Source organism: Pteropus alecto, unplaced genomic scaffold (genome assembly GCF_000325575.1).
Source record: "Pteropus alecto unplaced genomic scaffold, ASM32557v1 scaffold185, whole genome shotgun sequence".
Taxonomy (NCBI): Eukaryota; Metazoa; Chordata; class Mammalia; order Chiroptera; family Pteropodidae; genus Pteropus; species Pteropus alecto.
The window spans coordinates 10,007,788-10,024,100 of NW_006438088.1; the positions used below are offsets into that span (position 1 = coordinate 10,007,788).

Consider the following 16,313-nt stretch of genomic DNA (forward strand, 5'->3'; position numbering starts at 1 on the left):
GGCACATAGTAGATCCTCAATCAATATTTGTGGCCCATTTGATGATGTTTCAGCTAAGTTCCCGAACACATTTGAAAGTCATGTCTGACCTTGGAACACCACTGGGGTCTCACTTTTGATTTTGATTTTGTAATATAGAATGTGCATGAAGGAAAATAGGCTTTGCCTTCTGACATGGGAGGTGTTAAGGAATCAGTGAGATTCTGAACACAAATCTTAATAAAATGGATATGGGGAGAATATATAAAGACAGAAAGCTGTTTCTGGGAAACTTAGGGTGGTGTTTGTTTTTCTCCTCTATTTCTAGATGAATTTAGGACAGTCAGCTGTCCTGCCAGAACTGTTCTATCATTCTTGGTGGCTTCTAATCTTGATGTGCCAGACCATATCTTGAACACGTAATTCTGGAATTGAATCTGCTATGTTTTTGTGTATCTCATTCTCTTTCCTATATGAGTTTGACAAATGTGAATCAGAAAAACATCAGGACTCAGGGGGAAAGGTAAAGCTGCATGGTGGACTTTTCTCCCTGACTGGGGACTAACTGGCAAGAGAAGCCTCAATGGACAGGGCAATTTCTGCAGCCCCTTGTTGAAGGAGTCACATGGGACATGTCTTCATCTGTGCTCTTTTTCTTGAAAGTTTCCTCTCCTGAGCAAGGAGTTCTATTTGTCGAACTGATTGGATAGCTGGTAACATGTTACTTGGTGAGAATTAGGATATTTTCATATTGTTATATTTTTAAGAAATTATCTTTATTTTACTTGTTTATCTAAACATGCCAATGGATATTTAGGCCACGTTTTGAGCAAAAACTCACAAGGTGTTTTTTTTTTTTTCCCCAAACCTCACACGTGTACACAAAACAACACAATTTTAAGGATTTGCTTAAAAGAACAAAGCATAAGAAATACAGTGAGATACAAGCTCATAACCAATTTTCAAATCAGTGAACAGATCTGATTCTACATGAGAAAAAGTGACAAAACAAGACTGTTTTTTAGGAAGCGCAATCTGGAGACTGTTGCAAGACACACTCCAAGTCCCTTTATGGGAAGCCGTAAGCAGGTAGAAACAGAGCCAGAGTTTTACTCAGCCTAGCGGGGAGTTATGGGTAGGTCAGGGTTTCATGAACAAGGTTTCCACTATTCACGGATGCTGTTAAAAGGAAAAGCACGCTTTGCTTATCAGGCCTGGCAGTGATTTTTGTCTCTCTTTCTTAATTTGATTTTAACTTTGCTTACTAAAAATAGCCCTTTGACTCCTTTCTTCACAAGCAATGAAAGATTTAAACTCAATAAATCAGCTATTGATGGTCCACAGACTAGGAGAAGAAGAATGGGAAGGTAAAGTCCATGGATGACTCACCAGTTGTGTCTTAACTAGTAACTGGACTCCTATTGAAATATTGCAAGAGACCCACTAGTAGTAGGCAAGAAAAAAAAAGTTTTCACATTCTCTCTTTTTTATTTTTTGCCAAAAAATGAGGAACTCAAGAAATCTTCAGATGGTTGAAAGGAAGACACAAATGCATCTAGTTTACGCATCATGTCTCGTTTTACTTCAGATTTTTATTGTACTAGTAGCTGCTTCATAGGCTTAACCATTGATTATTTGGTAGTTTTATCTGCGAGTTCTTCTTTAAGACCTAATTGTAATAAACGCTTTTATCCTATAAACTTGGAACTACTAAAAATGCCCCCAATATTATTTATTTAAGTTACAATATAAATATAATTTAAACAGTCCATTTTCTAAAGTCAAGGTAGAGCTAAAATAGCAGTTTATTTCTTATTTCTACTGTATCATCCCCAGTAATTGCTTTCCTTGATTTGATCTCATGTACATTAAAAATAGACTACTTAGAGGCCCTCTCTATATCGCCAAACCAAAATAAGTGAGGTTTGGAAGCAGGAATACATTCAGCATATCCTCTTTTGGGGCCCTACCAAGCTGAGAGCTTCAGAGTATTAAAGCAATAAAGAATCATGTCAGTTCATAGTTATTACAGAAAAAAAAAGTTAGTGTTTTCACAACTTCCCTTCTTACCCCTACCAACAATTTCAACTTATCATCCACCCATTTCATGAGGTTTTCACACTTTCTTTAGTACCATCTGACAATCTCTTCAACTTTACAGCAAATATAACCAACTTTCCAAAATTTCCCCTAAACCTTAGCTCTGCAAGCCTCTGTCTCTCTGTAGGAACGTATTACAATCCAGTCAAGTTTCTAAGATATCATTTGTGTTAGGAAAAAAAAAAACAAACCCAAAACAGTTACACTTAGGAAATGAAAATTAGCTGTCATTCTATCAGCTTGCGAAATAGCTTGATAGTGGCAGAAATGATCATATCATCATTCTTCCACTACTGTAAGGTTAAAAGAAAGGGGCATTGCCAATTTTCATCTAACATTAATTGTGCTAGAATTTGTAAAGGAAAGGTTCAACGCACACAGTTTAGCCGACTAGAGAAGAATGCTGTAACAAACTGATTCTATGGCCAAGTGTCTGCAGAAAAAAGTGCCACCCAAATCCAAGGTGACTCTGCTAACGAGAGCCATAATTAAGCACAATGACCTACCAGGAAGGTAAATTCTGTCAGAAAACTCAAATATAGTTTCTTAAATAATGTTAACTTGAGCTAAACAGTTGGGTAGTTATTTGCACAAAATTAAGGAAAAAGAAAAATCCAGTACTATTAACACCAAAGAAATGCACGCCAACCGTTAACCAAAGGTGCTTTGGTACTGTAGCCATAACAGATGAAAATTGTGGTAGGGGAGCAGGGAATTCCCTGATGGTTCGACGACAGGGTCATAGAAGGTTTGTGAGACCTGCTATGTCTCCTGCGAGGTTGACACACCACCATGTTCCATGACAAGAGTCACATAAACACAAGCTTATCAGCTGGTTTGTTGAAAACAGAATGTGCAACATCGCTGCGTTGAAAAGTGACTTCAGGTTTGCTGGAGGATCTCATTAATCTGAGGAAACGATGCTTGCTGCCATCGATTAAACAGTATGGTCTCAAGCGGAATGCATGTGAAGTTTCCAAAATATTTCCTCGAAGACTTTATTCAGTTTTGGTTTGTGACCTTAGCTGGAAAGCATAAAGATGGACATGGGAAGGCAGTTCGGAAGGACATCTGTGAGGATTTAAGTCGGGCAGCTTTCAGAAGATGAAAGATATTTAAAGTTAAGGCCTTTATCTGCAAACAATAGTATATTAATAAACTCTATACCATATTTACAAATGCATTCTCTTGTATTAAAACTAACAGTATTCTGTTCACAGTGCCATTGTTTATACAGGTAGCAATCCCATAATACTCATGTATTTTGGCATGGGAATCAGTAGCGCTTGGTATTTACAGACAATGTACATGTGTGAATATAAACATGTCACTGAAAATGAGTAATTGATAAAAGACAGATTGGCTAATGGTGCAAAGGAATGAGCTGTACAGCACCTTCCCCTTGGATCGGATAGGAAACGTGGTTTCTTAAATTGAGAAGATGCCAAATCTTGACCCAAAGTGGCATGAAGTCAGTAACAAAACAATGAACCCCCGGTCCAAGTTTGGGTACACTGAGTAATCTTAGTCCAAAGTTTTAGATCCATTGTCTAGTGCATAAAATATAAAAGTTAAAAAGATTTATTATTATTTTATAATAATTATTATTAAAATAGAAAGTACTTTCTCTCACGTTCTCATTTGTGCTCTTGCACGAAAGACCAGTATCCTTGGAGTTCCAAATATGCTGGTGTTTTTGTCATGCAGATCAGCAGACAGATGGCAAATGCTAGAATGCTCTGGATGTAGGAACTGCTGCCTGTCACGATGTGACCCAGTGCCCTTGGGGGACATGGCAGAAGCACCTCTTTCTTACTTCCAGTGTTCTCTCCTAGAGGGGCAGGCCTGCCCCTGGAATCGGCTCCCATGGTGCTGAATGGAGTTGCTCATTTTGGCAGCTAATGCCGAGGTGACGAATGGCTTCTGTACACTTGGAAAAAGGAGGGAAGGCAGGTAAGTAGGAGGAAGATGGTATTCCAAAGAGCCCCAAGTTAAAACCAGACAGTGCCTGGGTTTATCAGCAAGAACCTCTCAGAGCTTCTACCCTCTCGGGAGGCCTCTGCTCAAGGAGGTTCTCATCCTCTCAGTGTGCAGAGCAGGGGGCAGGCCTGGCTGGCTCTACGGGGCGACGTCTTCCGTCACAGTCTGCTCCTCATTCTCAGTCCCGTGGTCTGTGTGGTCTGGGCTGCCACTGCCACTGCCACCACTGCTGCTTCTGTGCTGTTTAGGCAACAGGCTCTTCCACTGGGCTTTGTTGTGTGCGAGGTGGCTTAGCATGTTCTCGGACAGGGTGCTGTTTCCGGTGAAGCGGGCCCATTCCCGGAAGAGTGGCTCCACTATGTAGGTCATGAAACCTAAAACAGGCAAGACCAAACTAATCACCATAAGGGCAGTAAAACCTACTTCTCCCTCACAAACACGGTGGGGTCCCATTATGTACTCAGCCCAGCGGCGTGAAGGCAAACAAGATGTGGTCCCCACCCTCATCTGAGGAGCATAATATATGTCATCTTGGGCTTGGCACTTAACCTCTCTGTGCCTCAGTTTACTCTTCTGTAAAAAGGAGCTAAGAAGGATATCAAACCCATAGGGTTGTTATGACAATGAAATGACTTAACAAGTGTGAAATGCTTAGAAAGCTCCTGGCACATACTAAACACTCAATAAATATTAGCTTTTTTTTGTAGACAGAAAAATACATATAAACAAACAAGTAAAAGTCTGTGCTAGAATTAAGGGAAATGGAAAATGACATCAGAAGAGGCACCTCGTTGATTTAGACCATCTGAAGAATTTTTACATTTAACCTGTAGGATATTTTTTCAGGATTATAGTTTCATAGTTTTAGCTTACTTTCTTTCAATTATGTTAAATAACTAAGTGTAGATGAGTAAAAGTTCATTTTCAGTAAAGGTTTTTATCCACATAAAAGTCCTGCTTTAATGACTAGGTAAGTTTGTTTGATATTAGAGTTCTTTGCATATCTATTCCCTTAATTTTAGACTTGTTGCTTTCTAATCATGTTTCACTGCCAATGTGCATTCCATATTGAACATGATTAGTAAAACAAAAATAATTTTCAGTTAGGCTGGAATTATTAGAATCATCACAAACTTGGACATATTTAGATTTTATTGTATTTCCTTGAAATGTAGGTGTGAGGAGGAAAAGCAAGTGTTTTCCAGCATAACAAAATCTTCCACCAACTTGTCCTGTATGTATACAGGCATTTGAATTATAGGCTTGATTTGATTATCTTTTTATTGGACAAACAGCAGATACTTGGCCTTGAGGATGCTTTAGAGATGGGAAAAGGAGGCAGCAACGCAAAATGTTACTGTACATTTCTGTTTTTACATTATCTTGTCTTGGGTAAAATATAATTTAAATATTATGAGATTATTTTATATAATCCGAACTTGAGGAAGAAAGTTAAGCCAGAAACTTTGTGTCTGTATTTTAATAAGTCTATGTAGGGAGTCAGCAAGTAAAAATTTCATTCTTGAATCTTTTTGCTTGCTATTCTTGAATTTTCTTCACTTCACAATCTCTGTATCTAATTTCGAATACCTTTTATCTCAAGAGAGATTAGATATTAGATACCTAAAAAGTTAGTTTGCAAAACTATACTATTCTAAATTTGCGAGTTTGAATATTTATCAAGTTTACCTTAATTATGAAAAAAGCTACAAATCCAAAATTTTATAATCTAGTGCTTAAAAATCAACTCATTTTCTTCCTAAAGTAACTCTGGAATTGAACCTCTGTATTTCTATTTGTCCCATATAAAGATCTCTTACGGCAGATAGGAAAGCCATTTCAAAGTCTGAATAGACACCATGAGGTAGTTTTTCAAATGAAGGAAGGCTTCTGCATGGTCAGATTTAGAAATCTGCTTCATCAGTGCTCAGTGAGGTGGACCAACCTCCCTCTGCTACTCAAGCGATGGGCTGATTGCCAAGATAATGTCCCTCTGGAAGGGTGGGAATGTGGGGAGGGAGAGGTGGTGGCCTTAGAGTAAACAAGGATTGGAGGAAAGCTCTTCGGCCTCATCTTTCTATAGATTTCATCAATTTGATATTCATTCAATTTAATATCTTCTTAAAAATGCAGTTTGATGGTTTGATGGAAAGAGAGGAAGAGTGGGGTGGAGTGAGGTGGGAGGAGATTAAAAAAATCCCATTTCCACTTAAGTAAATATGAATAACTTAAACAGAAAATCAGATCTAAACCTAAGATGGCACTCAGGAAATTCTCATTGTGAACTGGGAGAGGAAAATAAAGAGAATATTTTCAGTCCCAGAGGAATCAGGACAGTAAATCACTGCGTTACTTAGAACCCACTAGAAAAATCTTTGTCTGGGAGGCTGAAGCCTGTGGCTCCCATTAGGCTCTATTTATCTGTTTGGGTTTTTCCAGGTTAGCCTGATCTAGTGCTGCATACCACACCTCCCAACCCTGAACCTACAGACTTGGGAGATATGAAACAGAGACAGAGAAAGATTTATTTACTAGGAATTGTTTTATAATCACCTTCTCTTTCTCTTTATTATTGGTGTGCTGTTGCAGCATCCATAGGATTTTCTTAGTCACTCAGTCCCCATCCCATTTTAAAAACATGTATCTATGGTAACCACATTTTCCTGAGCTGAAAATCAGGACATATGATATGACAAAATAAGTGCGTTCTCATGACAACAGGATAGAATCTCTGAAATCAGGTCTGCCTTGCAAATCCAGGTTGTGTGCATAACAACGTGAATGTTTGTCTTTGGTGGTTCAAAATGTCTTTCACAGGTGCCTGGCAAATTTCTTTCTGGCCAGAGTTTAAGAAACTGGATCCTAGGATTAGGATTTTGGTTAGGGTCTATTTCTTCTGTATCACATCTGTAGAACCTCTGCAACCAAAGCAACGTGTTAAGAGGGAGCTGGATGCTGTTGCTTCTTGCTTCCTCCCCAGCAATTTTGTAGATTCATCTGCCCTGGATTCTTTCTGGTTCAATTTTTTTTTTTTTTTTTTTTTTTTTTAAATCATGCACTCACCATTTTCCTTTTTTGGGTGGAGGAATCAGTTTAATTGTAAAAACAACAGAACAATATTAAGGGCCATTTGAGAAAAACTAAGGACAACCGAAAATCTCATAATTCCAACATATCTGTTTTAATGTTTGTATATGCCATTCAAATCTTTGTAACTAGATTCATTTTGTCCCTATTTCCTTAGGAAGAGTTTATGACTCTTTTATGGGACTGTGGATTAGATTTGGTCCTCAGCGACTGTAAGCATATCATTCTAACTTTTCTTAATTTCCATCTTATCTTTTTGGGTGCCCTCTTCCCTCCCAATGTCAAGACATTAAGCTTTGAGTCTTGCAGAGGTCTGAAGCACTGTTAATGCATTAAGCTGTCTTAGTTCTGTGGGAACTAGCGAAACACATGAACTGGTACATGTCAAGGCCATAGCTTATAAGTAAAAGAGTTAAAAGTTCTGAGTTTGGTTTTAATTGGAGAGAACTGCAAGGAAAAGGAAAATCTGCATTAAATATCAATAGAATTGGTAGAGTGTTTAAGGAGTGACAGAAATTCTTACTGGGTCAAAAATATTTCCCCCACTAAGGTGCCTAAAATTTCCACAGTTTGATTTGCTTAATGATCTTATGCATAACTTAAATAGAGTAATAATTATTTTGGATGCATTAACATCAGAGTTTTAACAGTTTATTGCAATTGACACTTGACAGGATGGTCCTAACAGAATGAGACTGAAAATAAGTTTTGAAGGAGAGTAGAGAAGCATGAGACCCCAGAACACAAGGAGTAGCATGGCTAGTAGGACATGAGTCTGGGGTCTGGACCCTTGAGATTACATTTTGGAGACGAAGGGTAGAAACGCAAATTAGAAGGGTCCTAAAGGCCATTTTTGCTGATTTCCCTCCCTTTAAATCCTGAAGCAAGTGTGAGCAAATACTTAATTCTTATTACTTTCCTTCTACTCTATTTGGTTTGGATTTGTCTCTGAACTACAAAGTTAACACAGGTTAGTTAAGGGTCAATAACAAAGCCTTTACCCTATTTTTCATAACTTTTCAATTGTTAGTCATCTAGTAGATGGGTCATAATTAGAATGTTTATTTGGACTCAGCCACTCACAGGGGCTTTGATTAAAACTCCAGTTTGGATCTTTCAAAAGCTCTGTGTAGTAGATCTTCTTTTCTTTGTGATTCTTGGCAGAGGTGCAGAAACTATTTTTTTAGAATTAAAATTGAATTCAACTCACCAATTTGTATACTAGGGATTGAGTCTTTCTGCTGATTACAAAGAGGACTGATTTCCAGTTCAAATTTCTGTTCAAGGTCACCTAAGAGGAAAGAAGAAGAAACACGTTGGCAATCTAGAACTTACAAAAATGGGTGTTGACAGTTGTAACGACCTAGTTGGAAGAAGTTTTTCTGGGAATTACTGTTCCCTGCCTTGTTATCATTAGGAAACCTTTAGTATCGATTTGCTCTGCCTTGCTCTGGTAGCTTCCATGAAAATTTAAAATATCAGAGTGTCGGTGACCATTTATAATAGGCTCATTGTAAATAGCTGTGCTCTAAGACTAAAATAAACTTTTGAACAAGATCTATAAAAACAAGAACACAACTAATGGGCAATTTCTTAACATAAAATGGAAGTTCTGGTTTTAAGTTACAGGTTAAGAAAACAGATTATCTATATGCTTCTTCCCTTCTTTTTACGCTTCCTGACCCTAGTCTGATTTCACCTGAAAAACCAGGAATAATAAGTAGGTAGGAAATCGGGGAGAGGGACCAGAAGACCTATTTGAAGAGCATCTCAGTCTGCAGCTCCAAAATTGATCAGAAATAAGGGTCTGATATCTTTCATTTTGACTTATTAGAATTTTACCTAATGTTAACTGAAAGTTAAAAAAAGTATAAGGGTCAGAATGATATTCTTTGAGTGCCTTTGTCAGCTAGAAGACCAAAGGAGAAATGCATCATGCAAAACTTTATCAAAATACTTCATTGATTCTTCCTGAGGGTGAAAAATTGTGGGTAATTTTTGCACTGGGAAAAACAGTCTGGTTAATCAGTAGATAAGCTGGTCCTCAGAAACATTCGCTGGATGATTCACAGTTGTGAATGTGCTCTAAACTAGAGGAGATAAAAATATAATATGCTTACTGTGTGCTAGGCACTGTTCTAAACATTTTACCTATGCTAATTAATTTAATCTTCAAAACAACTTCACTATCATCCTCATTTTACAGATAAGGAAATTGAGATGAAGGGAAGGAAAGTACGTTAACCCAAGGTCACACTGTAGGTAAAGAGGAGAGCCTGGCTTCCCACCTAGGAAATCTGGGTCCAGGGAGTCTGCACTTAACCAGTGAGCTAGAACCTCAGAGATGCCACATTTCCATCTTTTTTCTCTAAGACTGTAGCCATGCCTCCCATGCTGTCCTGTGCTCTAGTGATTCTCAAGAATGATGTGAGGAGGTAACACTCTGGTTTAACTTGGAGGAATCATCTTTGATTTTTCCTCTTCCTTCATCCTCCATGTTGAGTCATCAAATCCTGTTTATTCCTCTCTTGGAATATCTTTATTCCCTACTTTTCCTGACTCTAGTCTGGTTTCTTAATAACTTATTCTTAAATTTATTCTTAGTTTTCTTCCATCGTTATTTCTTCCACTTCAGTTATATATTTTGCTCTAATTGCATAGTCTAAGATGACTCCTATTCCATGTTCTTTACTTTAGCCTCGTGCATAAGGACCTCCACAAGTCCTCTCATTCTTACCTTCAATGGACCGTGCTGGTCTGTGAGGCAGGGGTATGGTCCCACCTTAGTGTCTTTGTTCATTTCCACCCCTTTCTATGTAAACCAGCACTGTCCTGTGGGATTTTCTGCAGTGATGGAAATGTTCTCTACACTGTTTACTATAATAGCCTCTTGAAATATGATTACTAAAACTGAGAAATGAAAATTTTAACTTAATATAATTTTAATTAATTTAAATTTAACTAGCCACATGTGCCTTGCGGCTGTCCTATTGGAAAGTATAGTACAGTACACAGCCTTCAACATCTGGTGCAGATTCTACCTTCCTCAGCCCGAGATCTCCTGTGACCTTCACCATTAGAGGTCTTCAATCAGATCATTTATTTGTTTACTTATGCAACATATATGTATAAAGCATTATATATTTCAGACACTTTGTTAATCCATATAGAGAATACAAGGAGGAAAATTGCATAGTTTCTCTCCTCCAGGAACTATTGCTTAGTACTTTGAGATTATGAAACATTAACTATACTTCTTTGTATCTTTCATGACATCCCCAATGGGGCTTGGTACACGAGGAAAATCACAGTTTTACTGAAGATTAGACAAGACTGGAAGCAGATGTTCAATAAAAACTCTTGAGAATCTTGTTTGATTGACAAGATACCAATCTGTAGTTACAACAGGACAGAGATTCTATTTCTTTAAGGCATTGAGAGGAGGGAGGAAGAATGATGTGTAGAATTCTAATCTCTGTTCTCGGAATTTAACAATGTTTCCCTGACTCATGAGATCTCATCTTCCTTTCCCTCCTTTGTCCTCAACCTTGATTTTAAGGGTTTTTCTTTGCTCAACATCATGAATCAGTAAAGATGCTTGGCCGGGACTTTTAGCAGTCTGTAGAAGCCCAAATCCTAAGGTAAAAGCCAGAATAAGATTACTCAAAATGATACAAGTTGTGATTATAGAATTTTTAAAATATTAATTCAGTATGGAGGACAGGCAGTTTGGATGACCAGAGAGTCTGGTCTTTCCTTCATAAACAAGCTGAACTTCTGCTAGACTATAATGCTATTAAATAACAAGGACCCAACATAACCTCTTTATTGTTCTTTCCCTGTCATGAGACATGCCAGAGAAAAGCTCATGGAAGCTCACAACTTTAGTGATCAGAGTTACAAATGTTCTAGGTTTTTCCATCTTATAATGCTGCACATGCATCTATTAGGAGGACGATAACCCAGTTTTGCAAAGAAATCTTACAGATTTTTCTTGGTTTATCCCATTGCACTCTCACTTAGAACTTCGATTTGCTGACTGTGAACTTTACTATCTACCTGGTCCCTGACAGCAGGACATGGTCCCTGAGTTGCTCGGAATCCAAATAAGGGTGCAAGATAAGCAAATGAAAGATTGGGGCACATGACTGAGTTAAAAACCAAGAGGGACAGAGTAGAATCTTTTCTCTGCCACTGTGCTATTTCAATATTTTTCATATCATACAGTAAATAAAGTATTTATCTCATCTAATCTTAAACCTCCCTGCTCCAATTTCATACCATTTTCCTTTTGTTCTTTTTTCTTTCCCCTTAATGGAGATTTTGTATTATGGGCAACTAGAACTGATCTTTTGATTTCTAACCACTCATCCTCAGTTGAAGTGAAATTACATAGAATTGTGAGATCTACATGAACTCTTTTCCTCTAAGCGCAAGAGATGGTGAGCAGAGCCTCTTCTGTCCCCACATGAACCCAATCCATTCTGCTTTGTCTTCTTAGAGACCATCACAATGTCACTGACACATCTTTCGATGGAGCCTTCTCCAAAAGGCTCCCTGTTGCTACTTGACTTTCCCGCAGAACTGGTATGTGGGACACTTCAGGCTTTATTTGTTCGCAGCCTCTCAAACCTGATCTTGTCACTAACATCAGAGCAGCGTTGTGCCTGGATTAACTCAATTCTTGGTCAGCTGTGCTCTATTTCGTTATTAACTTTACTTAAGAAAGCGAGGAGAAGGAATACAAAAGGAGTTAAGTCCTTCTGTCAGAGTGGAAAATATTGACCCCAAATGGCATTTAGTCTTTAGGCTGCACTCGGCTCATTAAAATGAAGGTCAGAGTAAAAATCAAACTGTCCCTCACATTTTTATATCCATAGAGGAAAGCCATTAAAAAAATATATCTCATTTTCACTCACTTTTATTGCACCTCGTTACTACCTGTTTCCGTAGTAAGTCAATGTTATTTATTTTTAAATAATATCCAAAAAAGGGATGGAGAGTTTGCAAGAGAGTTGAAGAGAAAGGTTAGGATAATAAGCGTTGATGAAAGAACACATGTCGTGATAGATTAGCCATTTCCTGTTTTATTAGGATGAATGCCTAAGAGGAGGAGGGACAGTGAAAACGCAGCTGTCAGGTCACCTACTAACCTTGCCTGTAGAACTCTTCGCAGACTCTTTCACTCCACTGCTTGCTCATCTCCCAGATTCTACAAGGATTGCAAATGTCAGCACACTTCAAGGCAATCTGAGAAGGGACAGGGCAGGGAGAGATTGTCAGAGGGTGATCCTTGAGCAGCAAATGTGCCCCAAGCCCAAGAGATTGTCTGACCCACCAACGTGCCTCATGGGACCAGGCCCGTGTTCACACAGGGCCTCCCTGACATGTCTCTTCAGGAAACAGTACTTCTTCCCCGTCTCCCCCCTTCTCCCCACCCCCCAAAAAACCCTCTTCATTCAGAACTCCCACTTTATAGCAGTGAGAAGGAGAGAAGAACCACTGTCCAAGGAGCACGGAGCTTTCTGAAGGAGAACTGGGGTGGGCAAGCCAAGGCAAGCCGCAGCCTGGCTCCCTCTGCTGTACCACCCCTCATGAGCAGGGAGGCTACCGGGGCCCCGGTCTGGCTCAAGTGAGATCATTCGGATCTCACTCTCACAGTGGCCAACTTGACCAACTCCATACATCACTTAAATTATGTATGTTTGCATTTACATGCCCGTGTCTGTGTGTGTAAGCAAGCAAACTCAGACTGCCAGCCAGTGAACTAAGTCCTATCAAAGCTAGGAGGGCTAAATCAAGGCCTCTTGGCTTGCCTCACACTGGTCTGGATAGGAGATGCCAGCTTTGCCCATGATGTTGACCCTAGAAGGGTTACCTTGAATTCCAAGAGAAGTAGATTCTCCCCCTTAACTACCAACTGCTGAGAGACCGCTTCCCAGATGGGCTCCTGTGGTGTGCCCTGCTCACCAGAAGTGTCTCTTTATTTTGACCCAGTTCCTTGCGGTCACAGAACTGCTAGCAGTGCTGGGGTCTGGGAGAGCCTGGATTATATTACATTGCAAATTTGGTTGTTTCTTTATTTCTTGGTTAATGGGGGCACCAGTATGTGTTGGAGTAGGTAAGGTGAAGACTTATCCTCTGAGTTCTGCCCTTTAGGAATTCATTTGTGTTAGCAAGCTTTCCTTTTGAAATTCAAGTGTCGAGACCAAATCTTTTAGCTACTCACAATTTGGCTCGAGTCTCTAAAATCAGACACCTGGTTCATCTTTGTCGTACTCAGGGACTAGAACACTAGTTTGGGAAGAAAGAAGAAGGGAGATAGAGTGCTAGAGCCTGGAGGAGAATATTTACTGGGAAGGATGGGGCACTTTGAACAGCTAGAGGGCAGCATGAAGGCATAGAACAGAAAAGACTACTGTTCAGTCTGCCACCTGTAGCTCCATCTCCCTAGCTAAAGCTGGCCTATTTAGATGAGTCCAGGGTCCATCCATTCAGTCTTTTGTGCCAAAAAGAAAGAAGAAAGACAGGAGAAAATGGAAGATCAAGACAAAAGCTCTGGTTGGGATACCAGGTCCGAGTTCTCCTTCTGGAGTCTACTCCTCCTCTTGTTCTCATGTTGCAAATGTCTTCTTGCCACGGAATGAAATAGACAGGGTTGGGCTTGATGTAATTTAATTCATTCAGTTGAAATAATTGATTTATTGGTGCTAAAAATGATAAGACTAAATGTGTTTGAGCCTCACATGAAAATATGAGTTTAGGTAGTAAAAGAAAGTAAAGCAGGGTTTGATTAAAGAGGTTTTAGGTAAATGAAGGCTACTCATTTCCCAATTTTTTATTTGTACCATAGTTAACATACTTTTGTGTTATAGAAATAGCCTTTTAAATTTACACAGGTATCACAGCGGCCAGTTTTACATCGAGGCACAAAATGTGGGAGATTCTTACTGCATGTGACTGCCCAGCTACTTTGTGGTGAAGCACTTAACCAAAACAAAGAAAAGTGAGATATTATTAACTTACTGACACGAAACCCAGAGTTTGCTTGCTTGGAAACCACTTAAAAATTTCATGTGTCTCAAAGCTTTTAATAAAGTAGGTCACTACTCTAACTTATATCATGGGAGATACTCACTTCTCAAATGTGCTAAAATTATTGATCATGTCCCTAGGTGTTTTCACCCAGCAAGGATAATGGCTTTTTCTTTTTTTTTTTGGTTATTGTTTACCTGAAGCATAAAGTGCCTGTCGTGTACGTCCTCCAGTCTTAAATCTTTATTGTGGAGGTGAGCTTTCAATCTGGTCAAAAATTCATTCTGCCTGTTGATGTCTGTTGCCAAGATCAAGGAGCCCAGCTGCTGCTCAATATCCTGTCTGCATCCACAAGAATGAAAGAGAAAACATACACACAAAGCAAATCCTTTTGTGGAGGGCGATTGATTCTGTCATCATCAAGTGGCTTGTAATCTCATTTCTGCCTTTGTTACTATTTAATACACAGAGTCCCTGCCCCTCACAGTACAAGAGTGATTCTCTCACCCATCATCACTTCTGTCTTTGGACAGAAGATATGCCATGATCTGTTTAGAGTGATTGAAACCTCAGGTGAACAAAGTTCTGGTAGTTTATTCATTCCCATGCTTCCTATGGATGGAAAAACTGAAAGCCAACTAGAAATCTATGCTTCGAGGAGAACGAAAAAAGACTCAGAGTCACAGGTGTTTTGGTTGTGCTTTTATAGTGTTCAAACCAGTTCAAACATGAAGATTTGCATGGGGAAAGAAAAGGGTATAATAATGGTAGCAATAATGAAGACAATGATAGTGACTGATATTCGGGGATGGAAAGATCCATCAATGGAAAAAAACAGGCCAGAAGGAGATACTGGAACTTAAAAAAAAATAGTGGTTAATTGAGGTATCGTTACAAACCAGTAGGCAAGCAATATATTAGTCAACAAATGGTATATGGAAATGAGATATTTTGGGGAAATAAAGCAAATTAGAGCTTTACCTCACAATTTGCCTCACATATAGAAAGTAATCAATGGAAGGAAAGATCCATCACTATTTCTAAAGTTCACCTTTAAAAATAAAATATATTTAAGTAGAGTACATAGAACATACATTTACTGTTTGCTGAATCGACATAAACATCTTGCAATCATCACCCAAGTCAAGAATAATGCCTAGCCCCCCAAAAAAGAACATTGACTCCCTGTACCCTAGAAGGTCCCCATTGCATGTCCCATCACAGCCCTCTTACTCCAATCCCTGAAGTAACTACGCTATTGATCTTTTAAAAATAATTTCCTTGCTACTTATAATAATTTTACTACCTATATGTGCATGTCTAAATAATATGGTTTAATTTCAACTGCTGTTGAACTTTAAGTTACATGGTATTAGTTTGTGACTTGCTTCTTAACATTGTATTTTTGAATCATTTGTTGATGTATGAGCTGTAGTTCATCCATTTTCATTATTATATTGTATCGTATTATAGGAATATACTACAATGTGTTTTTCCATTCTACTTTTGATGGTCACTTGAATTGTTTCTAGTTTTTGACAACTAAGAAAAAAATGCCACGGTAAACACCTTTATATACCTCCAGTTACACATGTGCAAAAGTTTCGCTAGGGTCTATATCCAGAAATAAAATGAATGGATCGTGGAATATATTCATCTTCAATTTCCTAGATATTGCCAGTTATTTCCAAAACAATTGTATAAATTTACACTCCAAGCAGTAGTAGATGAGGTTCTCACTGCTTTACATTTCTTTTTATATTTTTTGGGGTCAATCTGAGAAGTAGATCAGGCAACTCATTATGGTTTGAATATGAATTTCCTTGATTGTCAGTGAGGTTGGGCATATTTTCATGTGTTTATTGGTGATTTGTACTTCCTCTTTTGTGGAGTTCCTAATCTAGTCTTTACCAATTATTCTATAGGGTTGTCTTTCTTTCGCCTATTGATGCAAAGAGCTTTAAAATATTTTTCAATAATGATCCTTTGTCAGTTATGTTTTACAAATACCTTTCCCCATGCTGTGGCTTGTCTTTTCACTTTCTTTATGATGTCTTCTGATAAAAGAAAGTCTTAACATTTAATACAGCATAATCCATAATTTGAAAACTATCTTGTTAAACTAATACTTT

At 38.5% G+C, this 16,313-nt stretch overlaps 1 protein-coding gene across 1 annotated transcript in view; it reads right to left on the reverse strand.

Moving 5' to 3' along the window:
• Window positions 1–733: 733 nt before the first annotated feature.
• Window positions 734–16,313, reverse strand: part of PDE7B (phosphodiesterase 7B) — a 38,297-nt gene continuing 22,717 nt past the window's right edge. Inside the window, exons 7-10 of the mRNA XM_015592090.2 lie at window positions 14,379–14,523; window positions 12,300–12,396; window positions 8,357–8,437; window positions 734–4,433 (exon numbers count right to left, since the gene is read on the reverse strand). Of these exons, the coding sequence (XP_015447576.2) occupies window positions 4,198–4,433; window positions 8,357–8,437; window positions 12,300–12,396; window positions 14,379–14,523 (559 nt within the window). The 3' untranslated portion in view covers window positions 734–4,197. The remainder of the gene's footprint in view (window positions 4,434–8,356; window positions 8,438–12,299; window positions 12,397–14,378; window positions 14,524–16,313) is intronic.